This window comes from Gallinula chloropus, assembly GCF_964237585.1.
Source record: "Gallinula chloropus genome assembly, chromosome: 3".
Classification (NCBI taxonomy): Eukaryota; Metazoa; Chordata; class Aves; order Gruiformes; family Rallidae; genus Gallinula; species Gallinula chloropus.
The window spans coordinates 25,393,934-25,419,583 of NC_140087.1; the positions used below are offsets into that span (position 1 = coordinate 25,393,934).

Here is a 25,650-nt window from a genome sequence, read left to right on the forward strand (position 1 = left end):
ACATGCAATTACAGGTGGTGCCTAGGTAATGTGCAATTAACATGTTGGGGATTTACACCCAACTCTTCTCACAAACTGGAGGACTAGAAAAGGTCTGTTTTGACAGACGACCAATTGTACCATCAATCTCTTTATGCATGCGGCTGAATGGGGGATCATGAATGGATACAATGTGAACACCTGGCAATCTGTGGTTACATACTCTACAAGGTATGCAACAAAAACACAAAATCAAATCCAGTTGATATGGCAAACAGCCTGCAAGAACTCTGTCAACCTGATTAAGTTGGTTTATTGCGAAGAGGCAGGCTTTCTCCAATCGGGAGCAACTCTCCAACTGTGAGAGGCAGCTTGGGAAGCAAAACTGGCTGATGACAGGTTACTTACCAGTTTTTTCTCCTTTCTGGTGCAATCAAACAAATGCCAGAGCAAAAGAAGGGTTGATGCGCTCACAAGTTTCAAGTCAACTGATTAGCAATCCTCTTCTGCAAAGATGTTTCAACAGGAAAAAAGAAACCACTAAAAAATTCCAGTTGGAAATTTTGGCGACAAACTGCAAACTCAAGTCCAACAAAGAGCACGGATGCCCACAGAGAATCATGGGAGAGGCAGTGTCACACTCAAGGAAAAAGGGATTTTTTGTTTTTTCTTCTCTGTACTGAAATTAAAATACTTAAATACAAAAGTGAACAAATTGACAAAACAGAACCACAACACTTAATGTAAAACAGAGTGCACTGAGCTAGATGCATGGATCTTTAAACAGGCTTTGAAACCAATACCCCTTTCAAAATTAGTAAATTCACAGTTAACGGCAGTAGGCTTAGAGGTGAGAGAAGGGTCGAAGTTGTTCCAGTTGGACTTCCAGGGAAATTCTCTCTTCAAGAACATCCTACAAAAGAAAGATTTGTCTACTGACTGTATGCAAAGAATGAGTATTAATATTTCACTCCTACAGGCAAACCTAGTAGATGTCAGCTTCAGTTCTGAGATCTAATATTCAAGTCTTTTCTAGGCTCCAGAGAACTTTTCCCATAATCTAATTAGGAGATTGGATAGCTGGTAATTAGTCATAAATGAAAAGCAATTATTTGCTTAAAAGGTGAAGCCATTTAATATTTCTTAATTTCTTTCAAAACACCCAAACCTACAAGTTTGTAACCAGCTTCGAAGTCAACTACATTTTAAAATGAAGTATAAAGGGGGTAAGCTCTCGTGTCAGTTAAAGGATTGGAAACTCACAATTTTTTCCCCCAGTTTTTACTGTTATGTGAATGTAATGCACCTTGACTCTCAAATAGCAACAAGTGAAATTCAGGCTTGACAGTTTTTAAAAATGGCCTATCTTCCAGTCTAGACAGTATCACATGAATTCATGCTTACATTTAAGACTTTTTTTTTTTTAATTAATGTGGCAATTGAAACTAGGTATCTGAAGTTAAGACAGCAAGAGAAAAATGTTAAGATGGTACCTACAGACAAATATAAGCCAGTAATATCTGACCTGGTTAAGCAGGTGACTATTGTTCCTAAACTAGAAGTTTTGTATTCCAGATTATTGTATTTGTTTAAAAATATTAATAATTTGTATTAAGTCTTTAAGGTTTGGGTTTTTTCTTCAGAAGAAAGCAAGATACTTCAGCTGCTCATATCAATACTGCTTTTAAAGTAGCTGATGACCACAACTGCTACCTCAAATTAGTGATACTAAATTAAGATTTCTTCTTTCTTATTTTTAATGTAGCTGAAAGCAAATCCACACATTGGAAAATGTGGTTTGTAGAAGTAAAAATGTCCCTTACAATTTCACAAAGCTTTACCCAATGAGGCATATTCTTTGATCTACAAAAACAAGAGTATTTCATATCAATATCCTCTGCTATGGGTATCATTGGTTTGCAGAGATGCCCATTACATCACCACCGTCTTTGTCCTCCCAGGCTCTTCTCAAACAAATGTGATGGAATTACCTTTAGTTGCTGCTGTAGTTCACTATTCAATCTGGCCAAAACAGTGTTGGTTTCCTTGTTACGTCTGATTGATGCTTGAATTGCCTTCTTATCTTTCCCCACTGATCTGAGAATATATTCAAAGTACTTTAGTAAGTAATTTCATTGCTTAGCTGAGTCTCTCATTTATAGTCCCTTTTTAAAATCAGCAGAATCCTCTCTTCAATTTTAACTTGTTACACTGTTAATTTTCCCTCTTATTCTCCCTCAATTAGCCTCGTTTGTATGGAAGCTACACAGTCTTGGTTTCAATGAAACAGCAAGCAGCACATTTTAAAAACTTGTCATAATCAATTTTCCATAAGTCTCAACACACCATGACACATTCACCTACCTCAAAGTGACTAATGCAGTAGTCTACTTTCATGCTAGGATACAGACAGCATTTTCCAGACTGTTCACAGTGACCATTATTTCACAGAATCATAGAATGCATTAGTTTGGAAGGGACCTTTAAAGGTCATCTAGTCCCATACCCCTGTGGTAAGCAGGGACACCTTCACTAGATCAGGTCACTCAGGGCCCCATCAAGCCTGACCTTGAATATATATCTCCAGGGATCGGGCCTTCACTACCTTTCTGGGCAACCTGTTCCAGTGATCCACCACCTTCATATTGACGAGCTTTTTCTTAATATCCAACCTGAATCTTCCCTTGTCTAGTTTAAAACCATTACCCCTCATCCTAGTGCTACATGCCCTTGTGAACAGTAATTATTTAAAATTAAACACTGCATCATAGTATTTCCACCACTTATTTCCAACATAGTGACAGCAGTTAAAAAGAATTTATGCTCCAAAATTCAAGATCTCTACAAGGTTTCCCAGTAGTAGAGGCTTTGGGATGATCTTGTTTAAAACCCAAAAGCCTTTATGCTGTTAAATTAGATTAATTCAAGCACACTGAAATCGTTTGCAACTCCTGGAACAGAAAGTGTGTATGCTGTTTAAATGTAAACTTTCCAGTAACAGATGTATTTATACACTTCTTGGGTTACCTAGGAATAGATGGCTGTGAAGCAAGAACAGCAGCTATGACACCTGTTTTCTGTGTATGTTCCTCAGCTTCAGGTCTTAACTCATCTTCTGATTTTAATCTTCTGCGGATAGGCTTTGGTGGTGGAGCAAGTGGGGTAGTGCCTTTACCCTGAAGAGGAAAACACAGGCTATTATTCTCATTAACTGCATTTTACTTGGATTATAACCTGGTAACTTGTGTGTGTTATATATTCTTAATACCAGTTGCTGAGCTAACTGAATTTACAACACATCAGATATTTTCTGACAGGCATCCAGCTGCATTCTCACATGGTCTGGAAAAAACTTAACTACCAAATCCTGCCCCCAGGGTGAAAGGGCAGTAACACTGTCAAGAAGAAGTAACAGTGCAAGCAGAATCACCACGGCACAGCTGACAATATACATCTCAGAGCACGCTTCCCCCCCAACTAAATATCTGTAACAGAAAGAAGCTTCTCTTAACCAAGTTCTACACTAAATCTTTCTCTGTTTCAAAAAATTCGAATCCCTCAATATCATAATTTTCTGCTGTCTCGAGAATAAAGCTGATCATGAACACCTGGTGCAAAAGTTGACCATACACCTGCCTATCTGAAGCACATACTGCACCTAAGAATCACAAAAGCACAGAATGTTAGGGGTTGGAAGGGACCTCAAAAGATCATCTAGTCCAACCCTCCTGTCAGATCAGGATCACCTAGACTAGGTTACACAAGACTATGTCCAGCAGGTTTTGAATGTCTCCAGAGAAGGAGACTCCACAAACTCTCTGGGCAGCCTATTCCAGAGCTCTGTCACTCTCACAGTGGAACAGTTAACTGAGTTCAAGTGGCAGCATACAAAGTTGCTGTTGCAAATCAAAACAGACTATAATTTCATATTTATCAGACAAGATCACTCTCCTTCCAAGTATAGTTTGCATACCACACTAGTGGGGACATTAGCAGGTGCTTTGTCTTCAACTCTTCCATCTGCTTTGGCAACTCTAAGAGAACTTGCAGAGTCAGCGGGCTTTTCAACCTAAGGGGATATAAGCTATGTTTAGAAGACTACTTTTTAACAAGCATTTCATTTGGCAACAGTTGTTATAAATACGAGCATGCTGTCTTTCTGATACACAAATACAGTTAACACCTACAATTCCAGTTCAAGTCTTCTTCAGAAGCAAACTGGAATGTATCAACACCTGCTTTGGAGCAAAGCTATATAAAACTAACTTGGTCACAAGAAATGTTTTGGCCTGGGAGGAGCTTACAGAAAAGGCACATAAGAGAAAAACTACTTTCAGAATCAAGTCTGAACTGTCTTTGGAGATAGAAATTAAGATTCTCTACAGAATCCAAAACTACTATGAAAATAAAGATTAAATAGCTACTTGAAAACACTGTACTCCGGATTTTGGAAGACCTCAGAATAAAGTCTAACCCCCCGTGTCACAAGGTACTGTAAAGTACAAAAGGGGCTGTGACCTGACAATAAACTTACATCATCAGAACAGTGGTGGATTTACCACCATTATCTATTTGTTACTGCCAAAGGTTAATCCCTCCAATGGGATACAACACGACTGTTCCCCATCCGCCTCAGTGCAAAACAAGCCCCAAGACCGATTTCAGCGGTGCAGTTTCAGCTAACACAGCTGACTGTGCAATGAGGTACACGAGGAGTGCTCAAACAGGTCTGTGTCACTCACCTTCCTGATTAAAGAAAGCAAGAACAGGCTGCTGATAGTTGGGAGAGCTTTAAAACACTACAGGTGCTTTTGCAACTGATGATGCAAAAGTGACCCAGGGAATTTACAATCTAGATGGAGGCTACGAATTGTGAAAGGAAAACATGAAGGAATCAATGTAGCAACAGTATTATGGCATTAATAGCAGTATTATGACAGTAATAGGTGTAAGCTCTGAGGCTTCCAAACTTTTAAGTCCTGTGTCTGTAGTAGGAAACAAGGTTTTGTAAACATCTGTCTATTATAGAAGGATATCTGAGCTCTATTCTTGAGCTGTTTGTTTGATGGCTGTGAACAAAGCCAAATTAGTGGAGTTTTATCAGATGTTTATGATACATGACAGCCATCTCATTTTATTAAGACAGTATAATTTAAAAATTAATAGCAAATCATTTGGAAAGCTGGCAAGAGGGAACAGAAGAGAAGTTCTGCCTGTGCTGTCTTAAATGTGCCAACAAAACTATGTTTGCATGCATATATAGATGCCATTAAGTACAAAATCTTTTGAATTACAACCAAAAACTGCCTAAGTGTTTGGCACTCACTAAATAAGTGTAGAAGTGTGAAATGTAATTCCTTTCTAGCCCTGGAATGGGACACCATAAAAAAACCAACCCACTGAGCTCAAACAACACAAGCAGGTTTTAAAAAAAGTCTCATAACTGTTAGTGGTATTAAACAATTGACAAGACCTTAACTTCCGCTCACCTGCAAGACTTCTGAGTGTGTTTCAATTTCATCTTCTTCCTCTTTGTTTACACCTGAAACAGCAAATGCCTCAAACTGGCTGAAGTCTGCAAAATTTGGCTGTTCTGGTATTTGTTGAGGTGAGGTACTGGTGTGAGCTATTAGGCCTTCAGCATCTACTGGGCGATGCACATGAGGACCTGCACCCTGCAGTAAAACAACAAAGGTATTTAGCAACATTGTTCTTAACACAGTTGTCTGATGCAAAGAATCTCACCAAGCAACAGTTTGTGACAAAACATTTAAGATTATTTGCCCTTTTCGTGGACAAAAACGTATCTCCTGTCAGTAGGACAGACACAGAGAGACCACTCTGTGTTTATAAAAACAGAGAAATATTTAAGAGAAAAGGGAATTCAATCAGATGTGCTATTATCCAGAGAATGACACCAAAGATGGATGCACTGTGCAACTCCCTAGTGTTCTGCTGTAACACAGTCCAGATTGGCTCTTTCACGCTTGGAACAGACTGTCAACCTAGTTCCACTGAGAAAGATGTTTATGTGATCACACTGTATGGAATATGTCAGTCATTGTACACTCTTTCCTTGTAGATGATTTCTGGATCCATTGACTGACTTCAACTGCTGGTAACTCAGATTTTAACAAGTAGCTGCTGCCAAAAAAATAATGAAAATAAATTTTACCTGGCCCATGTCAGATCTGCACAGCAGTTGAAGGATTTGGCTTGTTGAGACAAAGCAAAAACAACTTTTGCAGGATTTTTTTTAACTACTAAGTCAACCAACTGAAGTGACTTGGACCAGGACTGCAAAGATCACCAAGCCTTATAACAAACTATTACTCCTTTCCAGAGCAGTCATGTATGCCCTGTGCCAGACAAGCACTTATTTTTGCAAAACTTTGAAAGACTTATCTCACTGTGTGTTATGGACTATTAGCTATACTGAGACAGGTAAAGAAACGTGAAAGTGTAATTTTCCTCTCTTTACTACAACCCAGAGCTGCAGAGCTACTCGTTCTCCTCAATTTCTACTTTAATCCCTCCCTTTCTATGGTTTCACCAAAAGCAATTTTTTATTCAAGAAAGGCTAACATTTGACTATTATCTAGGTTTTGCCATCACTCATATCTCAGTGGTTAAAAATATACCAAGCAATACTACTCATCTTAGAGATAAGCAAAAATTCAGCTAGATAAAAATGACACCTCAAGTTAGAGTATGATTTTTTCAAAAGTGACATCACCTGTGAAGGCTGTGGTCTTGGAGGCACTGCAGGGGGATAGGCAACAACTCCAGCCTGTTGCTGTCCTGTAAAAGAGGTACCGCATTTGGCCACTGTTACTCTTCACATTACAGCGCTACATAATTTTCTGACTTGTCAACATGAAGAAACCTTGCATATTGCCTACATATTAACCTGGCATACTGAGTACCACAACACTAATGTCATCTCTCAAATCTGCAAACACACCAAACAAGGAATCAGAACATTAATTTTTTCCTTTGTTCCAAATGAAAGTACAGACAAGGTCATACTTTCCTGATCTTGGTCCTTTTTTTCCTTTTACCCTCATTTTACACTCTTAACGTTCTCATACTTTGTGATCCTGAATTTTTAAGTATTGACAAGTCAGAATTGCAATAAGAACCCTTAAGTAGAGCATCAATCATGACCTTTAATAATTTCTTCTAAAGCAAAATACTTAACACCTGCCTCTAATATATCTGATACCAGAAGAACTCCTGAAAATCTACTGGCAGGAGCAATTCATTGCTTGTGGGTGCACTACCAAAACATTATTTCCTGACTTTACTTCCCACACTTATCCAAAGGACTACAATGCCAGCATTCAGATTTACTTCTACATTATCTATTTAAGCGAAGCGAAGTATAAATTTTAATGCAAATAAGAAGACTGACAACATTTTCAGCTTTTTCATTCAGAGCCAGTGTTTCAAAAAACCACACTCTAAATCCTTCTTCAGAGGGGAAAAATGAAGTCTGCTTCCAGAATACACATGATGAAAAATAATATGTACTAGGAACACAGTGTATCTACCTGGGGTAACCGAAAAGGATCTGTTCATATCTAAAGATGATGATCGAGAATGAGAAGGATGAGGCCTTGGAGGGGGTGGCGGTGGCGCAGTGTTATCTGGAGATGTTCCTGAATGCGACCTGCAAAACATACAAACTTCTATAGTGATTTTAGGCAGCTGCAAAAGAACCAAAATTCAAAAGTCCTTCAACGTATGCAAATAAAAAAAAAAAAAAAAGTTTGGCTGATGGAAAAGAGACTGATTGTCATTGATTCTGAAGACTTAAAAAATCAGTTTTAACCTCCTGGTACTCTTTGATTTCACAATTATCACTAACCCAAATTATTCTTGTATTATCACAAGTCATTTATCTTTTGGAAACCAATAGCCTGACACACATCCTAAACAGCAATAGCTCGAGAACAGAAAACCCTAAATATTGTAATACCATTCAGATGGTAGTCACTATAATTTGCAAAGTATGTAAGATGTAGTCAACATCCTGATTAGGTTTTAAACAGGTTAAGTTCCATGTTGAAGAACATTGAACTTATGTTTCTGTTTGACCTGCCTCCACATATATTGATGGCTATTTAAATCTCTGCCTGAATTTTTCCTAATCTATATACTCTGTAGCTGCTTCAGAAATTTCAACTCATTCTTAGTTAGGATCACCATCTAGTGGATACCTGCTGTAAGTTAACTGCACGATCAGAAAGGATATAAGGATGAAGTACTGCTGCACTAAACTGGATTTATTGTGCAACAAAATGTTTGTACAGCTTCCATTTAAAAATAGCTTGCAGAAACTTCCTAACTAGTCCAATTTGAGCAAGACAGATTTACTGAATACAGCTACACTTTCTTTCAAGTTGCATATAAGCGATAACATCTTTTCCACAACTGACTTCTGTAACATTCTTCTGTAGTTACACCAAGAGATAAAATGTAGGAGAGCTAAGAGGTACCCAACTTTCATGCAAAACCTTAAATGCCTGAATAAGTCCAGACAGAAAAATAAGTTATTGCAACAGAGAACTTCACTTGCTCAATATAGTGTCCAGGATGATTCTTCTGTAACCCTCCAGGTAACGAAATACAAATCTAATTACACTGACTCCAGCTAGTGTCACCTCCTCTCTAGCTAGTCTAGTAAGGAGTGCACAAGTAGGATTACAAAAGGGAGAAAGTGGTTTAAGGACACTCTTGAAGTATCGTTACCTGACATAGCCTTGTACTAAAACCACTCTGGGAGTAATGGTAGGGTTAAGGATAACATAATCACTATAGATAAAGTTGCAATTGATGGAAAAGATACCAGTGGAAGGAAGAGGAAGTGGGAGGAAAGTTTCCTGGGTGGACACTATCAGAGCTGCCAGATCTGGACAGAAGCTACTTGTAACATAAAGCAGAATTTCATCAGAAAGCTTCACTTGTGTACACAAGTTCAGGCAAAGAACTCAACCAAAATGCAGCAATGTAAAGAACTTGTTGGAACCATTATGTTGATAGTGCAAAAACATACATGGAAGCAGGACAGCATCAAATTTGCCATTAAGTAACAAGGGAGGAATGAAGTGTTCAAGATGCCGAACCAAGAGTCAATTTCAAATCTTTTTTTGCTATTGAAGTCACCCTAGTTATTTTTGGTTTGAAACTTACCTCTGAAACTGACTGTAAGATGGTTAATGGTGTAGCTGGTTTTTAACCCTATTCAGGCAGATTTAATAGTGACAATTAGCACCAGCTAGTACTGTAAGTTCTCTTATATCTAACAATGCAGTTGTTGGCTATGTGCTTGCATCACTTCCTCCAATCCCTTAATTTATGTTGGGCCTATGACCACCCTTCATTTTATAAAAGTCCTTTATTAAAAGAGATTTGAGTTACTGCTTTGATATTTCCAATTTATGTTTTATTCCGCTTCTTACTACAAAGTGACAAGGTCCTTTTCCATTAATGTCCAAAGAATACATTTCTGACTGAATGTGGAGTTTCATTTGATTGGTCAACCGCAACTTTATAGATTACATGATTTTTTGTGTTTTTACTTTACACATTGACAGGAACAATATACATTGTTAATGCATTAGAAAACTGTCCCCAGATTCCTGAGTGTTAAAGTTATCTCTCTATTTATCATTTTACAAGCTAATTGTCAAACAACCAGAAGCTCACAAGCTGCTGCTTTAAGCACCTGTTTGGTTTGTTTTGTTTTTTAGTTGCCACTCTACTGACCTTTGCCGTGTTACAGTGCTTCCAATTTGCTCTGGATCTGAAGCATACGAGTCTGAACTGCTGTAACCATCTGCTGGTAAAAGAACACACGACGTTTCATACTTGTTTTGCATCATTAACGTACCCTAACATACATTTTTATATATATATATAAAAATATATATACACACTAAAAAAATTCCAAAGTTTTAACCTTAAAATATTTTTTGTTTCAAATGTTTATGTCCTTGTATTGCCTCCCTGTAAATTATCATCTGGGGAGGATTCAAAATCCTTGGGTCTGGGTTATTGAAAAAAAAAAAAAAATCTACAAGTCTACCACATTTTCTTAGTAACTAAATCGGATGAGAATTGCCCAAAAATTTTGTGGTCAATATGTTCTCATTTTTCAGAAAAACATGTGGTTGCATGGTCTGAGGAAGTAGAATCAAATGCAACTTAGTCAATTCCACCTTCCATACATTTCGATTTCTCACCCTAAGCTTAAAAGAGAAAACAGGAAGATGGAACAGAGCTGACAAAAATGAACTTTTTTGAACATATATATGGCAGGAACACACCTCCAGTGACATCAGGAGAACTTCCTTAATCATTATTTCTATTATATAGTTTGCATCAGAAACATCTCAATTCTCAGCAAAAGCTCTAAAATGAGAGAAACTTATCCTTATCTAGCAAGGCTTAATTCACTAAAGAATGTATCACATCTACATTCTACATAACATAGAAAATGAGATCAGAAAGTATTTTGATACTTACTAACTGTATTTCCAGATGTAAATTTTACAGATGAACTCATTTTATTTTCTTCTGAGAGATCAGGTGGTTTCACAAGTAGAGGGCTAGTAGGGTTAGCATGATCTAGATGGAAAAACAAGTTGAAATAAACAAATGTATTCCAACTAGCCTTTACTTCTGATGCCAAAGCTTTAAATTAATTTTTATCCCTTACCTGAAGTGCTGTACTTGAGACTAAAATTGTTGTATTTTGACACTTTAGTTGGGAATCTTTACCTATTTATAAGGCTAAGGAAATTTTAAAAGAAATGTGACATGGTACTTTCTTACTCTCATATGCTGAAGATCGTGAGCTACATGACTTCAGGAAATACTGGTGTACTGAGACACATCTATAAATTCAGAACTCCACTGTTCTCCAAGGAAAATAATATGCCTTGATTATTATTGACCAGAACGTTTTTTAACAAATGGCCAATTCAAACTCTGCACCTATCTGAACAATAGTCTAATTCTCAACTCAGAGAATCTCATTAATTCTGATGGTTACAACTTCAGATGCACTCATGTTACAAGGAAAAAAAAGAGTCAGCATGTTTAAGGAAGCAAAGTCAACTCTGATTATACAAGAAAACTTTCCTCTTCAGCAAGAGAAAAATATCCTACCACTTCCAGTTCTTTTAAGCTCCATTTCCTGCATGTGGATTTTGCTTGGAGTCATTCTTATGGGAACTGGGTGCACAATTGCAGTGTCCTGTGGAAGAGATCAGAGTTAAGTGATGTTAATCTAGATTTAAATTCTTCTAAGAGTCTTTGACACCATTCAAAATGTTATTTCTAAACAAAATTTCATAGATTTGGGGTTTTTTTTACACAGTTCCAGGGAACTGAAGATATTCTTAAAACCAAAGCTGTATAAGCTGAAGCGTCTGTAATGATTTATACGGTGTAACCTGCCATACTACTTTAAAAGAGAACTAGAAGTTTCTATAGATAACTGTGGGCCTGAGTTTTGCCAGCTTGCTACCAGTTTTGTCATACCAGCTAACTGTTCAAGTGCATCTTCAAAAAAATCCCAAACAAAACCAAACCAAAACAAAGCCCTCAATTGCAAAACCCCACTCCACAACTTAACTTACAGTGCCTCAGAACATTACAGAATCAAATACTGGGTTGGGTTGGGTTGGAAGGGACCTCAAAGCCCATCTATTTCCAACCTCTACCATGAGAAAGGACACCTTCACTAGACCAGGTCTCCCCAAAGCCCCATCCAACCTGGCCTCAGACACTGCCAGGGAGGGCCTCTTTAAACAGTATGAGTAATTCTCTATAAAACAGGTACTTCATAGAAGTTAAAGACACAATTTCATGAGTCTTTAGAACAGTAAAATCTTCTAAACTTTAGGATAATAAACCCTATAGACTGTATCTCTACATAGGCACTGACCTTACATTTCGGCATTTTCTTTGTAGTTCAGACAAAGGACTCCATATTAATGTGCTTCAGCGACAGCCCTTTCCATCTGGTTTGAGATTTTCTTAAGCTATCTACACTCAGCCTCCAGTACTTTTATATTTGTTTACAAGTAACCTACAAATATGGATGCAGCTGCTACTGGTTTGGTTTTTTACTGACTTCTGTATTCAGAATATATGAATGGGTGGGAAAACAACAGCACCAAAAAAATATCCCTGAGTATATTCTGTCCCTAGAAATAACAGGAAATTTCAAAACTACCCTAGTATCAGAAAGTTAATCTCGTCTGACTGCTCAAGGAGATCAATTTTTCCAAGCATAATACATTTACATTGATATTTTCTAAGAGTGTTTAAACTGACTCACACTACTCTTATTGCAGTTGTTAACTTTTAAAATCACTTTTTAGTCACAGCTTAAACACTCTTGTTGCACCAAGCTGGGATTATCATGCAACAATCACTCATGCTACAGCTACTTCAGTCCTTTGCTGTAATCAAACCTGCAGTTACTCAAAAAATTGTATCTCAGGGTTACATGGATTTCTATATACCATATTAATTCAGATCATTAATCCAATTTTACACAAAAAATCCCATCAACTATCACCTACAATAGATAAATTATGTTACCATACCAGTGAATTGACATACAGATTTACTCTTTCCACTTATCTTTTACCTTCAAAGCAGATGCTTTAAAAAAAAAAAAAACAAACAAACTGGTATAAGAACTTCCTCTAGTTATTAAAAACTGCTTGAGAAAGCTGATTCTCTCTTTGGGAAAACAGTTGGCCAATAACTCAGTCCTATGCATCACTGTTGAGACTGCACACCACTACTGAAAGTTTGTTGTCATTTGTTCTTATTTTTTCATATGAAAACAAAGACTCTGAAGTAAATTTTCCCAAAGTCTGTTACCTTAGCAAAGCATCAAAGACGCTCACCAGTCTTTAAATTTTCTCTCAACTATAGGCATTGTAAGAAAACAACTCAGTGTGACCTCCCTGTATTTCTACTGAGCTTCCGTTTATACCCTCACAAACAAATGTATGGCTACATATGAGTTTTCCATGTATCATCACTGTTCTATCTTTTAGGTTATTAGCATATGGGAAAAAATTCAAACTTTAATTTCTGTCATTATTAATTATGTGTAAAAATAAATTACTATCTTATTGGGGAAACAAGACAGAAATACTTCTTTACTATCAAGCAATTATAAACAGTAAGAAGCAACTATAACTCATTTACTTCATGTTTAATCATTAAGACATAAAAATACAGTATATTTAAACAAAAATTATTGTAAATGGAAAAGGACTAGAGCACTAGATGTGTTTCAAATATATGCATATTTATATATTATAACTTTTCAGAACTGACCTGTTTAATATTAAAAGTTAAACGCTTGTTACGTGCATCTACTTTATTTTGTTATGTAATTAAATGGACATGAAATGGTCATTCAAGTGGACACTAACAGTGGTAATTAAATCTGTAAGAAAAGCAGGATGAAAGCAGCAGCTAAACACCCAGGAATTAATTTGAGTATCTGAGGTAGCTCTTAATTTTAATGCAGTTCAGAACTGCTTCAATGTCACATGCTGTGACGTTTAAAACCAGCAGAACCTGAAACACACCGGTGAATTTCTGTCTCCCAAACTTGGCAAGATACTTAACTACATAAACCTTCACATCACTCCTTACTGGATAAAGCACTAGAACAGCACAGGTTTAGCTGCAGAAACACTAAACAGCCTTATTAATAAGTAACTTGGTGAAAACATTAGGAGTATGAAATACCACACTCATTAAAATGCAGTAGCTTTTTCACCAGTGAACTTGGTATTGCCAAATCCTAAAACTGTGTAAGCTGAAGATCAAGCTCTGCAACTTGAAAAGACAACAAAAACCCACTGAAGACAAAAATCTAAACTGAGACTCATTTATCACTGGGAGTGGCCCTTGTGTGGACATGGATGTATCCTCAAAAAAAAATTCCTGTTTAAATACTTTGTGTAATAAAGGTTTTGACAACAATGTTGTATTACACCAAAATCAAGAGAGGGAGAAAGAGAATGATTCTTTGCACTCAGATATTAAACATTAGTACAAGAGAATTTAATATTTTTGCTTATTTTTGGACTATAAGAAGCCTGCCACCATTCCCCCAAAAGCAGTCCATGGAATCATGCATAACTGCTAAATACAATGAATGGAAATTCAGTGTTAATAAAATTAATTTCAAACAAGCAAGCTAAGTGATTGACTTACAGGATCAGCTGGTGCAATGTTAGAATCAAATTGGGTCAGAGTTTGTGAGCTTGAAGAGCGTTCGCTAAATGTCTCCCACTGCTGAACAGACAGAGGAGAGAAGTCAGCATGATGAGAAAGATGAGAGTAAAAGATCACTGAGGAGATTTAGCACAGTAGTTCGGAGGTTGCACTGGGAAGTACTACATTTGCACTGGACAGTACCGGACTTGGGAAGTACACTAATAGTACATTAAGTATTCCTACTTCAGTCTGAGATTGTGAGATATCAAATTTGTTATCTGCCAATATTAATTTTTACACTTGCACTCCATAATGCAGGTACAGGTGCACGGTCAACACAGAAGTACCTTCAGAGTTCACGTTTGCCAATGAAAATCATACAAGTAAGAAAACTGGTTAAGCCATTCAAATACTGTAAAGATAAAATCAGTGCCACGTGTTGCATGTATTTGCAACTATGAAATCCACAGGAAGGTCCCTCAGCTTTGTAGCAGCCCAGGTTCACAGATTTTCTTAATGCTGATTTGCTTACAAAATCCCAGACAAATGAACACTGTACTCCAAATTGTATTAGTGCAGCTTGCCAGTGCAACCCCTGAGAAGAGATTCTATGCTATAGGAGTATTTTTACAAATCTAAATCAATGACACAAAGAATTAAATTCAAACATATTGTTGATTGCTAAAATCAAATAAGTCAATCTCTGAACAATTTATAAAGATAAAGGCATGCTGTATTGATATATGGTTCTCAAGAGTCCTCATGCTAAGTAAGGCAGACTACAGCCACAACTGGATTGACACAGTATATAAAATTAGCCTGTGATCCAGAAACCAGATTACAAATCACAAAAGGAATGCTAAACTTGTTGTATTTTGGTAAAGTAACAAGTAAATATTAACCAAGTTTCAAACACTAGAACAAAGATTATAAATACGAAAATTTTAGTGCTTGTAAAATTTGACAAAAAAGTTAATATAGTTGTGAAGAAAAAAAAAAAAAAATCAATGTTCTCTCCTCATCTCTACAGGCAAATCAACATAAATGATTCCAGAGGATACAGGACAAATTCCAGAAGACACAGGACAAACTACATGGTATTAGTCAAGCTAATCTCATGTGCTCCTCTACACTGAGCTATAAGGCAAATGGCCTGTATATGAACCTAGTCTAAACCAGTTATTTCAGAAATAACTTTCCATGGAAACTCCTAAATAACTGTTTTCAGTCAGATACAATTAAATTAAGAAAAAGATTAACCAAATTTAATTGCCTTTTTGCATGGTGCCACTGCTTGTAGAGACAGAGCCTTATCTTCTCATTTCAAATTTTAAATTAAGGTAAAGGTTAGGGAATACTGTTCCTATGTTTTTGGGGATGAGTTTTTTCCTGGTAGTTTTTAAAACCACAAAACTACTCCCTTCACAGACAGAATCTAACAAAACCATTTTGGTAAGGATGAAAGGTTTCCCTTCCTAATTGCCCTGTCCCATTCCCTGTATCAAGCAGCTCACCTGATTCACTCCACCCCTGCACGAACAGGTAGCATTACAAGCAGTTTGGAGCTATACAAACCTGTTGACTGGGCCATTTTTTACCAAGTCAGTATCTTAATGGCCAAGTTCTGCCAGCCTTTCCCCTGATTTGGCCTCTTGCATTTACACAGCTGCTCATTCTCATGGAACATGCATTAATATTTTAGGCCTACCACTACCCTCTAAAACCTGACTTGGCTAGTGGCTTCAAAGTTACCGCTGAGACTGGCAAACAGACCACACCTTACAGAAACATTATCTTAATTTTTCAAAACTTCCAGCATCTATGCTATAGTTAACAGTTAAGATCAGTGCTGAAATATTATTTTTTTGGGACAGATCCTGAATTTACCTCTTTTTCTACTCCTCTGAACCCAAACTGCTGGGCATTTATTATAGTTGCCCTCAGGCTCCCTAGCTGGGCACAAACGAGTGAACACCAACACCTCCTGACTGCTCTGGGGAATATGCTATTTGTGCTCCATGCTGAAATAATACAAGCAGCTTGTTACTGCCAATTCCCTAGTTGATAGAAAGCTACGTGTATTAAGGTTCTACTGAACTGCATCTCAAACTGTGCAAAGTTTAACAAGTACTGCTAATACAATTGATTTGCTAGGATAAAACTCCTACTAGCTGAAACTAAAACACTTGCCTTTTAGACTTGCTAAAGGCTTCAAAACATCTTTCAAAAGTTTAATTACTATAAATTAAAATTCACAACAACCTGAACCATTATTAAAAGAACACCAAGACACTTGAAACAAGGTGTAACAGTTGTGAACTCAAAAGCAAATCTCCATATCTGTGTCAAAGTTAATATAAGATCATATGACACTAGACCGATTGAATAAAAATTTAAAAGGCTTCTCTTTTTTTTTTAAGGTCTCAGAACTTAGTGCTGAACCTTGAGACTGGATGGAAAAGATATCTGAAGTGAGAAAGAAGTGATGAGTGAAGAGATGAGAATATAAGCATGTAGTATCCAGAGTTAGGTGGGTTGTCGTGGTAGTCTTTATTCTGAAGTTTGAGATCAATTCCTTGGTCCACACTTGTGAACTTAGAGTAACTGAGCCTGGCAACTGGAGTCTAGAAATTAACTAAGCTAGAAAGAAAAGAGTAATCAGCAGTTTTGAAACTAACAGGGATGAAACTGCCTGGAGAGGGAGATGATCCAAAGATGCTATTTCAAGCAATTCATTTGTTGATGACAGTTATAAGAGGTTCAAAAAGGAAACAAGTAGATTGGTCCCTGCAGTAATACCAGAAATTTTTTCACAGCATTAAAACCTTGAAAACTTTGACCTGACTCATGCTGAAAAGAAACTGCTGAGGAGCAAGAAGCATGCACAGCAACACAGCTGAAAACCCAGAAATTCCTTTGAGTTAGAACAACAAAAAAAATCTTAATATTTAATAAATGTGTAACTCTTATTTTAGTATAGTTAGTATTTGGTAGTACATTTAGTGTAAGAACTTTTCCAAACCTACTAAAGCTTTAGTAAATTTTTCAGAAGAAAACCACCACATTACTTGAACAAAGTCAGTTTTGTAAGACAAGATTGTGGCTGACAGAACTGTCATTAACTTTGTTCCACTACTGCAATTATCCTCTTCAGTTGGTTTATGTTGCATTGGACACTCAAGGAATCTGTTCCAATTACGATGCAGTTTACTGAATTATGAGCTTCTTACATCTTAAGAGTATGCATGAGGGAATGTATCAATGCCAATTGCTATACAGCTGCAGACAGCTACACTGTTTTTGCAACAGCTGAGTATCTGCTCAACACCCTCCTGAAACATGTCTTCCTACCAGCAGTTTAAGGGCCACTGTGACAAATAGAACACCTAAGAACCACTAAATCATTTCCTACATTATTTATCTGATAAGGACATCACTGTGAAGCTAGCATTTGCCCTTAGCAGGAAAGAAGACTTGATAAAACCCTTCCCCCTGAGAAAGGAAGAAAATTTCTTCTGCTCCTAACTTTAACCCTAAAAATTGTTTATAAATAAGCATTTTTTTAAATTGCTTATTTGCTGTTTCATACTGACTCTCCCGTGGTTTGTCTAAATCTTTTACTATCCATCTTCTATTCACTTGAGGCCTAATGAAGAAAGCAAGCCACAAAAAGCTCTTTCAATAAAAGCAGGTGAAATAGCTCTTTCAGTCGCTGAGTTACCTTACAAATTTTAGATTCTTCCTGAAAGTCTCAAAATATTAGAGTTGTCCAAAAATAATTTCATTTTTTCCTTTCTTTTTCCCCTTATAATGAAAAATAAACCTGTATCAATCTTTGCAGTATGACTGCATTCAAGAATTCATTTGAGTATCTGAGGTAGCTCTTAAAACAAAAATTTGGTTAATTCTAAGTTAAAAGGAAAAACTTTAAGAGAGACCAACAACAAAAAACCTCTGAGAATCAAACTCTTACAGGCTTTTTAAGCAATGAACATTTGAGAGGGGAAAAAATAAAAATTCCTGTTTGGTAACTTCAGTTTCCAATTCTGACAAAATACAGTTTTACTTCACAAGACTCCTTAAACAGTAAATATGTATGGTAAAAAATAAAGAATGTTTATAAACAATTAAGATAACAGCATAATATGAAAGTTTAAATAAATTTAACCTATGGTTGACTTTGAGTCTTTGCACCTGAAACAAATCCAGAGCTATGACTTCTCTACATTAATGGTGAGATATTTTATATTTCAGGGTAAAATCACCTTCAGAAATAAGTCTCAATGTCCAGATCTGTCAGAAACTTCAGAAGTTTTGCAAGAGTGCTGGCTATTAATAGCCCTTTGGAGGTCACAAGTAGCTGCAATCTAAAACCCACCCTACATGAAAAAACCCTTTCTCAATAAATGCTAGGAGATGGTTCTGTGATTAATATAAAGCTTAATTACCATTATTGGCAACATATCAAACAGCAGCTCATCTCAGAACAAGACAGAAAACAGAATGAAAACATTACCTTTTTTCATAATTTAACATGTGTAGAACCTCCCTGTGTCTACTGTCCTGCAAACTTTTTCACAATTTGTGAGCAACAATCCACTTAAGATGGATGAGACAGATGCAGAGACAATTCAGTTATTGACTGGCAATGAAATAATGCTTAAATAAAAGTGCTAACCTCACTGCTCTGATTCAATTCTGGCCAGGTCTGGTTTAGGGATGGCATTGATGGAGACTTGCTTGGAGGTGCTTCTGCTGGAGAGCTGGAGTAACCTACCTCACCAGTCTGCTCCCCAACTTCTGAAATGACAGGAATCACTATAAATCAAAATCATTAACGACATGCAGTTTGTTCTCAGAAGAGCTAATGACATCTCGTGGGAAGTCCAAAGTACCCCTTGATTTAATATTTTCCAAATAAATATTCAGCAGCAGGAAAAAGCCCCACTCAAGTCACATACACTATTCATCAGGTGCTACTCTTATTTTGAGGATCTTCCTTATACTCTGTGCTGTACTATCTCCCTATACTTTGGCTTTTAAAGTATCTTTAGACTTCGATTACATGTAGAAGTAAATATAATTCTTTTTATATTGTGAGAAAATAACTTCCCTTTAATGTTTATTACAACAAATCCAGCACAAGAAGTTTATCTTAACAGAATAAAATACTTCCTTATATGAAAGATCAAAGCAAAACCAGTGTATCAGTGCAAATGCAAACCAAAAAAAATGAAAACAGAGATGAAGAAAAACAATTCTTTAGATTACTCCCCAAGGAATATTTTAAGTTTTAAGCCTCCTCCAAAGATGTTTCCATTCACTACATTTTGCAAATTGAACAAGTCTGGCAGCTGTTACACTGCAACTGTACAGTGTTATTTCAGTTTTCTCTGAGCTTTCAGCAAGCACAGTCCCTTCAAGAAACACTCCTTCACAGTTACAGAAATGTTGATGATGCAGTCCACTGATTATTTTTGGTTTTAATCTGTTTGAACTATAAGAGAATTGGGCAAAGTAATTCCAAAGTGCAGATTAAGCATTCTGCCAAACACAGCAAAATCCTCATTACAGTGTCTTCTATTGTGGTAAGATATCACAGTACAAGCTAAGGCAATACATTGAAAGCCTCAAATTGAGATTACAGTTGTATAATCTAAGTGACAGAAACAGTTGAACAGTGACTGCTAAGTAGCTAGACATACTAACAGGATGTTTGTTGTCCAAACAAATTTAAAAATCTGAACAAGACTAAATATTGCACAAGAGGAAAGATGACTTAATTAAATTTCCATTTAAAAGGACGGTTTGATAGATATGTGATTGAAGACAACTGCCACATGTGTGTGAGAAACACTGTACCACAAATTGATTAGTTTACAAAAAGGACTGATTTCAGGCTCCTGCTACTACAGCTCAATATACTGCCTGCTGTCTTCCGTTCAGAAGAATCTCATAACAAATCCAATGTCAAATTGAACTAGAAAGACTTGAATAATCAACGACGAACCACCACACCTCTGAAAACCACCACCAGCGCATTAATATATTACAGAGTGCAGCTGGGGACAGCAAAAGGCACAGCTTAATAAGAATAGCCAAAACACTGTAGTCCAGAAATTAATTGTCCCATCTCGAAGCCAGGGGTGACTGAGGTGTGACTGACAAGAAAAAAGGTCTTAGAAACTCCTTGTAAATAGCCTGAGACTCAGTGCTCCAAGAATTGTGCCCAGAACCTAGCATCTTGTACTAACGTCTTTCAGGGAAAACAGTTTGACAAGAAACTGCATGTAATACCTGCTTCAGGCAAAAAGCAGCTGGCAATAGAAAAGCCCAGCTACATCAAGCTGATATTTACAGGTGCAATGATATCACCAAGTAGTCACTGCACACAAAATAATATAGCAAGTTCAACAGATGTCAGTGGTAATGTTTTGGGAATTCATATTGCATATTAATTGCTCTGAAGCGTAATATGAATAAAAAAGGTGAGTTTAAAAATCCACTCATAATTCTTGTTTTAGCAGTGCACTAGATAACTGAACTAACTGCTAGTGTTAAGCACAAGGTCAAAAGATAAGGCTACAAATGCTGTGCATCGACATGAAACACACGAGACACCTATAGAAATCTTCAAGGGGTTAATTAAGTTTCGTACGACAAAAAGCATGGACAATTCTTTTCTTATGAAGAAATGGCACTTCCACAGAGCCCAAACAAAAAACAAATTTACAGAAAAGCAAAACTTGAGTTTAGGTTTTTTTAAGGGTAGCTTTTACTAAGTAAGATAAAATTTAGTTTGAAGGAAAATACATTTATTTACAGACCAAGAAGTGGGATTAGTACTATTTCAGCTGCACATCATAAATTTTGCCTAGACAGATGCAGATGCAGATGCTATCAATAGTATTCAATTAAGAAAATAAATGTGTAAGGACTCAGAGAAATATCTGTACAACTGCCTGACTTCATGCTCCCATTTTCACACTAATTATTTGAAGTACACAATCCAATTCAAAATACTAAAAACATTCAAGGATACTGTAGCATTACCACATTACTCATCATTGTTCGTCCTCGTTAGCAGAAAGATATTAGCACCTCATTTAACATTTTTTTTCTGGTTAAATTCTGGAGAGGTGTTGCACTATAATAGAAAAAATACCAACTATATAAATACTTTATTATACAACAGGTCTATGCCATGTGAGAGAAACATATATCCCTGGTCATGGAAACCAGATGCAAGACAAGACTGAGGCGTTAGTGGGTTTGGAAACACCAGCAGTTGGTCATTAACAGATTCCCAGGGGCTGATGTGGGAGATGCTGCCAGAGGAGATGGCAAGAGTTCTTCCCTCCCTCTGTCTGAATAGACACAGGGCGCAGGGAGCCCTCTCTTGCTTTTCTTTCTGTTGGTCACAAGTTCAAAAGTCAAAATGGAAAAAGACAGCAAGTTTCAAGCACAGAGCAGAAGCATGGACGATCAAGGGGAAAGTTTCTAACAAAAGGGCACCAGTAAACCTTTTTCAAAAGTGTTAACATCTTGCACATTGGTTTGAAAAGACACTCAAGGAATTTAACTTCTTGAACAGTTTGAAAGTGTGTTATTCACACACAGGCTTCACTCAGTTTCTTTGAGAAAGTTGTATCCCATGAAAAAAGTGCACTCAAAGACACTCCAGTAACCACACTTTACAGTTTCTATTTATGATAAGCAAGTTTTATCAAGATACAGCTTTTATGGGAAGTAAAAAGAAAAAAATACAGAAAAACTTAACTGATCTTTCTTTTCTTTTTTAAGCCCAGCTTACATAGCATAGTAACCCTTGAACGTTCACTGCAACAGGGTAACTTCGCTTCCAGAGGGAAAACCATATTTTAGTCTTTTTTTTCTAATTTTAAAAGTGATTTTGCCTCAAATTTAAAAACCACCTTGTAACTCATGAAACCAAGTCAAAGTTTTATATTAACCAAGTTGCCTGTAAAATAAGAACAATAAACATACCCACAACACACTTCGGTTTAATGTCTAATTTACAAAGTTTCCAGACAACTTCAGTTAAATGATAAAAGCCTTGAAATCTACTACTAATAAAAGCAGGAGGAGGTCAGGTACAGGCACAGTAGTAGTTTTTATTAAAAACACCATGGTTTATAAAAATAAATGTTAATCCACTTCCTATCAAGATTTTTCCTGCCCATCACCTTAACAGAAATAGAACAGGAAGGTTTTACACACTTGCTAGGCAAGTGTGTAGATCTTACGAATGTCTTAATTGTAGCAAAACGCTTACTCATACTGAAAACACTTCAGTTGCAGCTGACTGCTGTTGGAAAGGTTCTCTGAGGAGCCAAGCTAGTCCGAGAAAAAATGGTTTATTTATTAAAGCAGTGATGGTAAGAGCTACAGGATCTAGTTTAAGAAGTTTTCAGTAACTGTCAAGATTAAAGTCTAATGTCTTACAAACGCAGTATGAAGAGACCCCCTTTGAAGTGTTTAGCAAAAAGAAACACAGTTCTAGGAAATCATAGTGCCTGTGCACCCTCAGGACAACTTGATTTTCCAAGCAAAGACTGCTTGTTAAAAAGTAATCTCAAGCAGTTTTAAAATATTGAGTTTCATTTATCCGTTTTAAAATAGAAAAGGAAGATGGCCACAAACACCCTGTTTTTAAACACCACTTTTACATTTGCTTTTCAGTTATGGGACTGAGTTTTTGGCATATATTGACAGGCAGAACTCATACATTCAATAGTATATCTGGGAGCATCCAAAGGTAAAGGACTATGCACAGGAAGACTTAGATGTCAAAGCAATGGAGGACAGATCCTCTTGTCAACTCAGGAGTAGAATTTAAAAAAAAAAAAGGAAAGAAATTCAGTGCTACTGATCCTGTGCTTTCAAACTACACAGACCTACCTCTAGCAATGAATCTGGAAATACTTCCTAAGGACCTTAAACTTAGAAATTCATTCCTTATTTTCAGAAGTGAGGGTGAAGTGAAAGCATGTTCATTTAAAAGCAAGTTTGAAGTATGGCTGGATTGGGAATTTGGAAGCTGATCATGAATGAAATCCATACTGTGACAATTTTCTTTTCCTTAAGCTTTAAAGGACACAGGCAGTATTGCTAAATGTAACCGCCAATATGCATACTGTTCCTAAATAACACACCCCAGTACAGAAATACAGACATACTCAGCTTAGCTCTGCGCACTGCCCACTGCTTTACTGCCTACCGACTAAGGCATTATGCTCATACAAACCTAGAAATACCAGCTGATACACTGTTAATAACTACACCATCATTTGAACAGAGTGAAAAGTGTGCTGAAGCATGCCTTACCCGTGGAGTCCTCCAAATCAATGAGTTTGGGCATTAAACTTTCAGGTAACTTTTCTGGCAAATCATACCCATTCTTCCTAGCAACTACCAGATGAAATGCAGCACAGAACTCATCCAATGTCAGTGCACCATCTTTATCAAAATCTGACAGTTCCCTAAAAGGGAAAACTTAGTATAAATATAATTTCTTAAGATTATTTTATTTCTAAAAGACATACTTCTGTTGTGCTACTTGGAAGATTAAAGAATGTAGTTTATAGTTCATTCTCCCCTATTGTACACTTCATATTAGCGTTACATGCTTCACTCTTCAAAGAAGATGAGCCTTCGTTAATAACATTTCTTAGAGCTTAAAGATCATTTAAATACACTTCTGTCTTGCTAGGTTCTTAACTTATTTAAGATAGTACTACAAAGTATTATTGGCCTCAGATTTTTGCAAGGCATACTAAAGAAATGATAGCGCTGAGACAACATGCTTGATTTTAAATGGGAAAATTCCTGAATTAGAAATCATTACACTGAAAGAAGGATCAAAACTGCCAAGATAAGGCATTTAATGATAGCATGCAATAATGCAGTACAAATTCCAGAGTACAATGAAATACAAGCGTTTACCAGAGTCAAAGTTAAATTTGTCATCTAGTGCCATTAAGTGCATTTCAAAATACTAGCACAAGTACATTTCATTTAAACAGACTTGAATATAGATAAGGGATTATTTAAGTGTAAATGCATCTTTTACCATAAAAACCTCAAATAAATTACTTCTTACTCTGAAGTGCTTGAAATTTCTTCAAATGCTCAAAATGCCTTGTAAATAGCACCATCCTAGACCCATTAAAACCTATTAAGGTAATACTGGCATAAACATGAGTAGGACTTTACATACTAGAGTACTAGTAAAATTCCATTAAACACCTTCTAATATGTAGACTATAAGATGACTACCAGGTAGCTGTCATCTGTCCAAATAAACATCCTGACTGAAGACACATAGGTAACAGAAAATTACTTACAAAAAACAGAACTTACCAAATATGAGATAGTTCAAGAATGGGTAGTTTTGACTTAGTGAAAAATTCTTTAGCTGCAGATCCTGAAAAATTACAACAACCACTCTTAGTATTTAAAGCAAGTTAAATCATCAGAAGACGTTATGACATCAGAAGGAGTCATGATAGAGGAGACGAGCTACTTAGCAAAGGTTTGGGGAAAAATGGTACTAATTGCTAGGGTTGAAGGAAAGAAAGAAGCAAATTATCCTCAAGTCCTTTCTTAAGTTACACTTGAGTTTACAATAAAATGCACCACTTTCTTCAAAATGGTATGAAAACCTAAGCACACAACAATGTCTTTGTAACAGAACTGCTGCACTCACAATTGTATTTTTTGAAGAGTAACTTACCTGGTATAAATCCATTTAGATCAGGTTGAATGGTTTTAAACTGATTAACATAATACTGCCTTTGTTCATCAGTTATTTTCCAGGGGTCATCGTAACTACTTGATTGTCTACGAATTTCATTTGTTGTTGTAGCTGATGCTACAGTTCGTACTGTTGTCTGGTCCTGAAATGAAATATTTTTCCTCAGTATTATCTACCTAAAATGTTTCTATGAATTTTTAAACTTATTGCCTTCAAAAAAATAAAGCATAGATAAATCTTGCAGTAGTTTAAAAACTTCAGACCTATCTGCCGATTAGATCTACAGGATAATGACAGGTTATTTTTGTGCATTGATAGACATGGATAGGAATGACTGCAGGTATGTAAGCAGAAAAAAAAAGTATGGCACATCTGCAAAAAAAGCTAAACACAAAAGGTTTTAAAGTCACAATTGTTGACATTTTTTTTAGTTAGTAGCTTCCAGTTAATCATTCCAAATGAAGCCAACTCAATGAAACAAGTATCTGTTGGGTAAACATCACTGAACAAACTACAGCACAGATACACAGTCAACATCTGCAATGAAAATTATAAAACAAAGAAGGGAAAAAAAAAGGATTGCAACATCAATCTGAATGAAGCAAATCAAATACCAATAAAGTGTCACA

General features: G+C 36.4%; 1 protein-coding gene across 2 annotated transcripts in view; it reads right to left on the reverse strand.

The window, feature by feature from the left end:
• Window positions 1–823: 823 nt before the first annotated feature.
• REPS1 (RALBP1 associated Eps domain containing 1) overlaps window positions 824–25,650 on the reverse strand; it is a gene marked incomplete at both ends in the record, with an annotated part of 62,566 nt that continues 37,739 nt past the window's right edge. The window contains 15 exons of one of the 2 annotated variants that reach the window (XM_084262262.1): window positions 824–892; window positions 1,971–2,076; window positions 3,007–3,155; window positions 3,953–4,048; window positions 5,469–5,654; window positions 6,716–6,780; window positions 7,533–7,651; window positions 9,751–9,823; window positions 10,510–10,611; window positions 11,155–11,242; window positions 14,242–14,322; window positions 18,923–19,044; window positions 23,593–23,747; window positions 24,628–24,691; window positions 25,001–25,163. In XM_084262262.1, the coding sequence (XP_084118388.1) occupies window positions 824–892; window positions 1,971–2,076; window positions 3,007–3,155; window positions 3,953–4,048; window positions 5,469–5,654; window positions 6,716–6,780; window positions 7,533–7,651; window positions 9,751–9,823; window positions 10,510–10,611; window positions 11,155–11,242; window positions 14,242–14,322; window positions 18,923–19,044; window positions 23,593–23,747; window positions 24,628–24,691; window positions 25,001–25,163 (1,638 nt within the window). The remainder of the gene's footprint in view (window positions 893–1,970; window positions 2,077–3,006; window positions 3,156–3,952; window positions 4,049–5,468; window positions 5,655–6,715; window positions 6,781–7,532; window positions 7,652–9,750; window positions 9,824–10,509; window positions 10,612–11,154; window positions 11,243–14,241; window positions 14,323–18,922; window positions 19,045–23,592; window positions 23,748–24,627; window positions 24,692–25,000; window positions 25,164–25,650) is intronic. The other variant, XM_084262263.1, reaches the window with a different exon arrangement.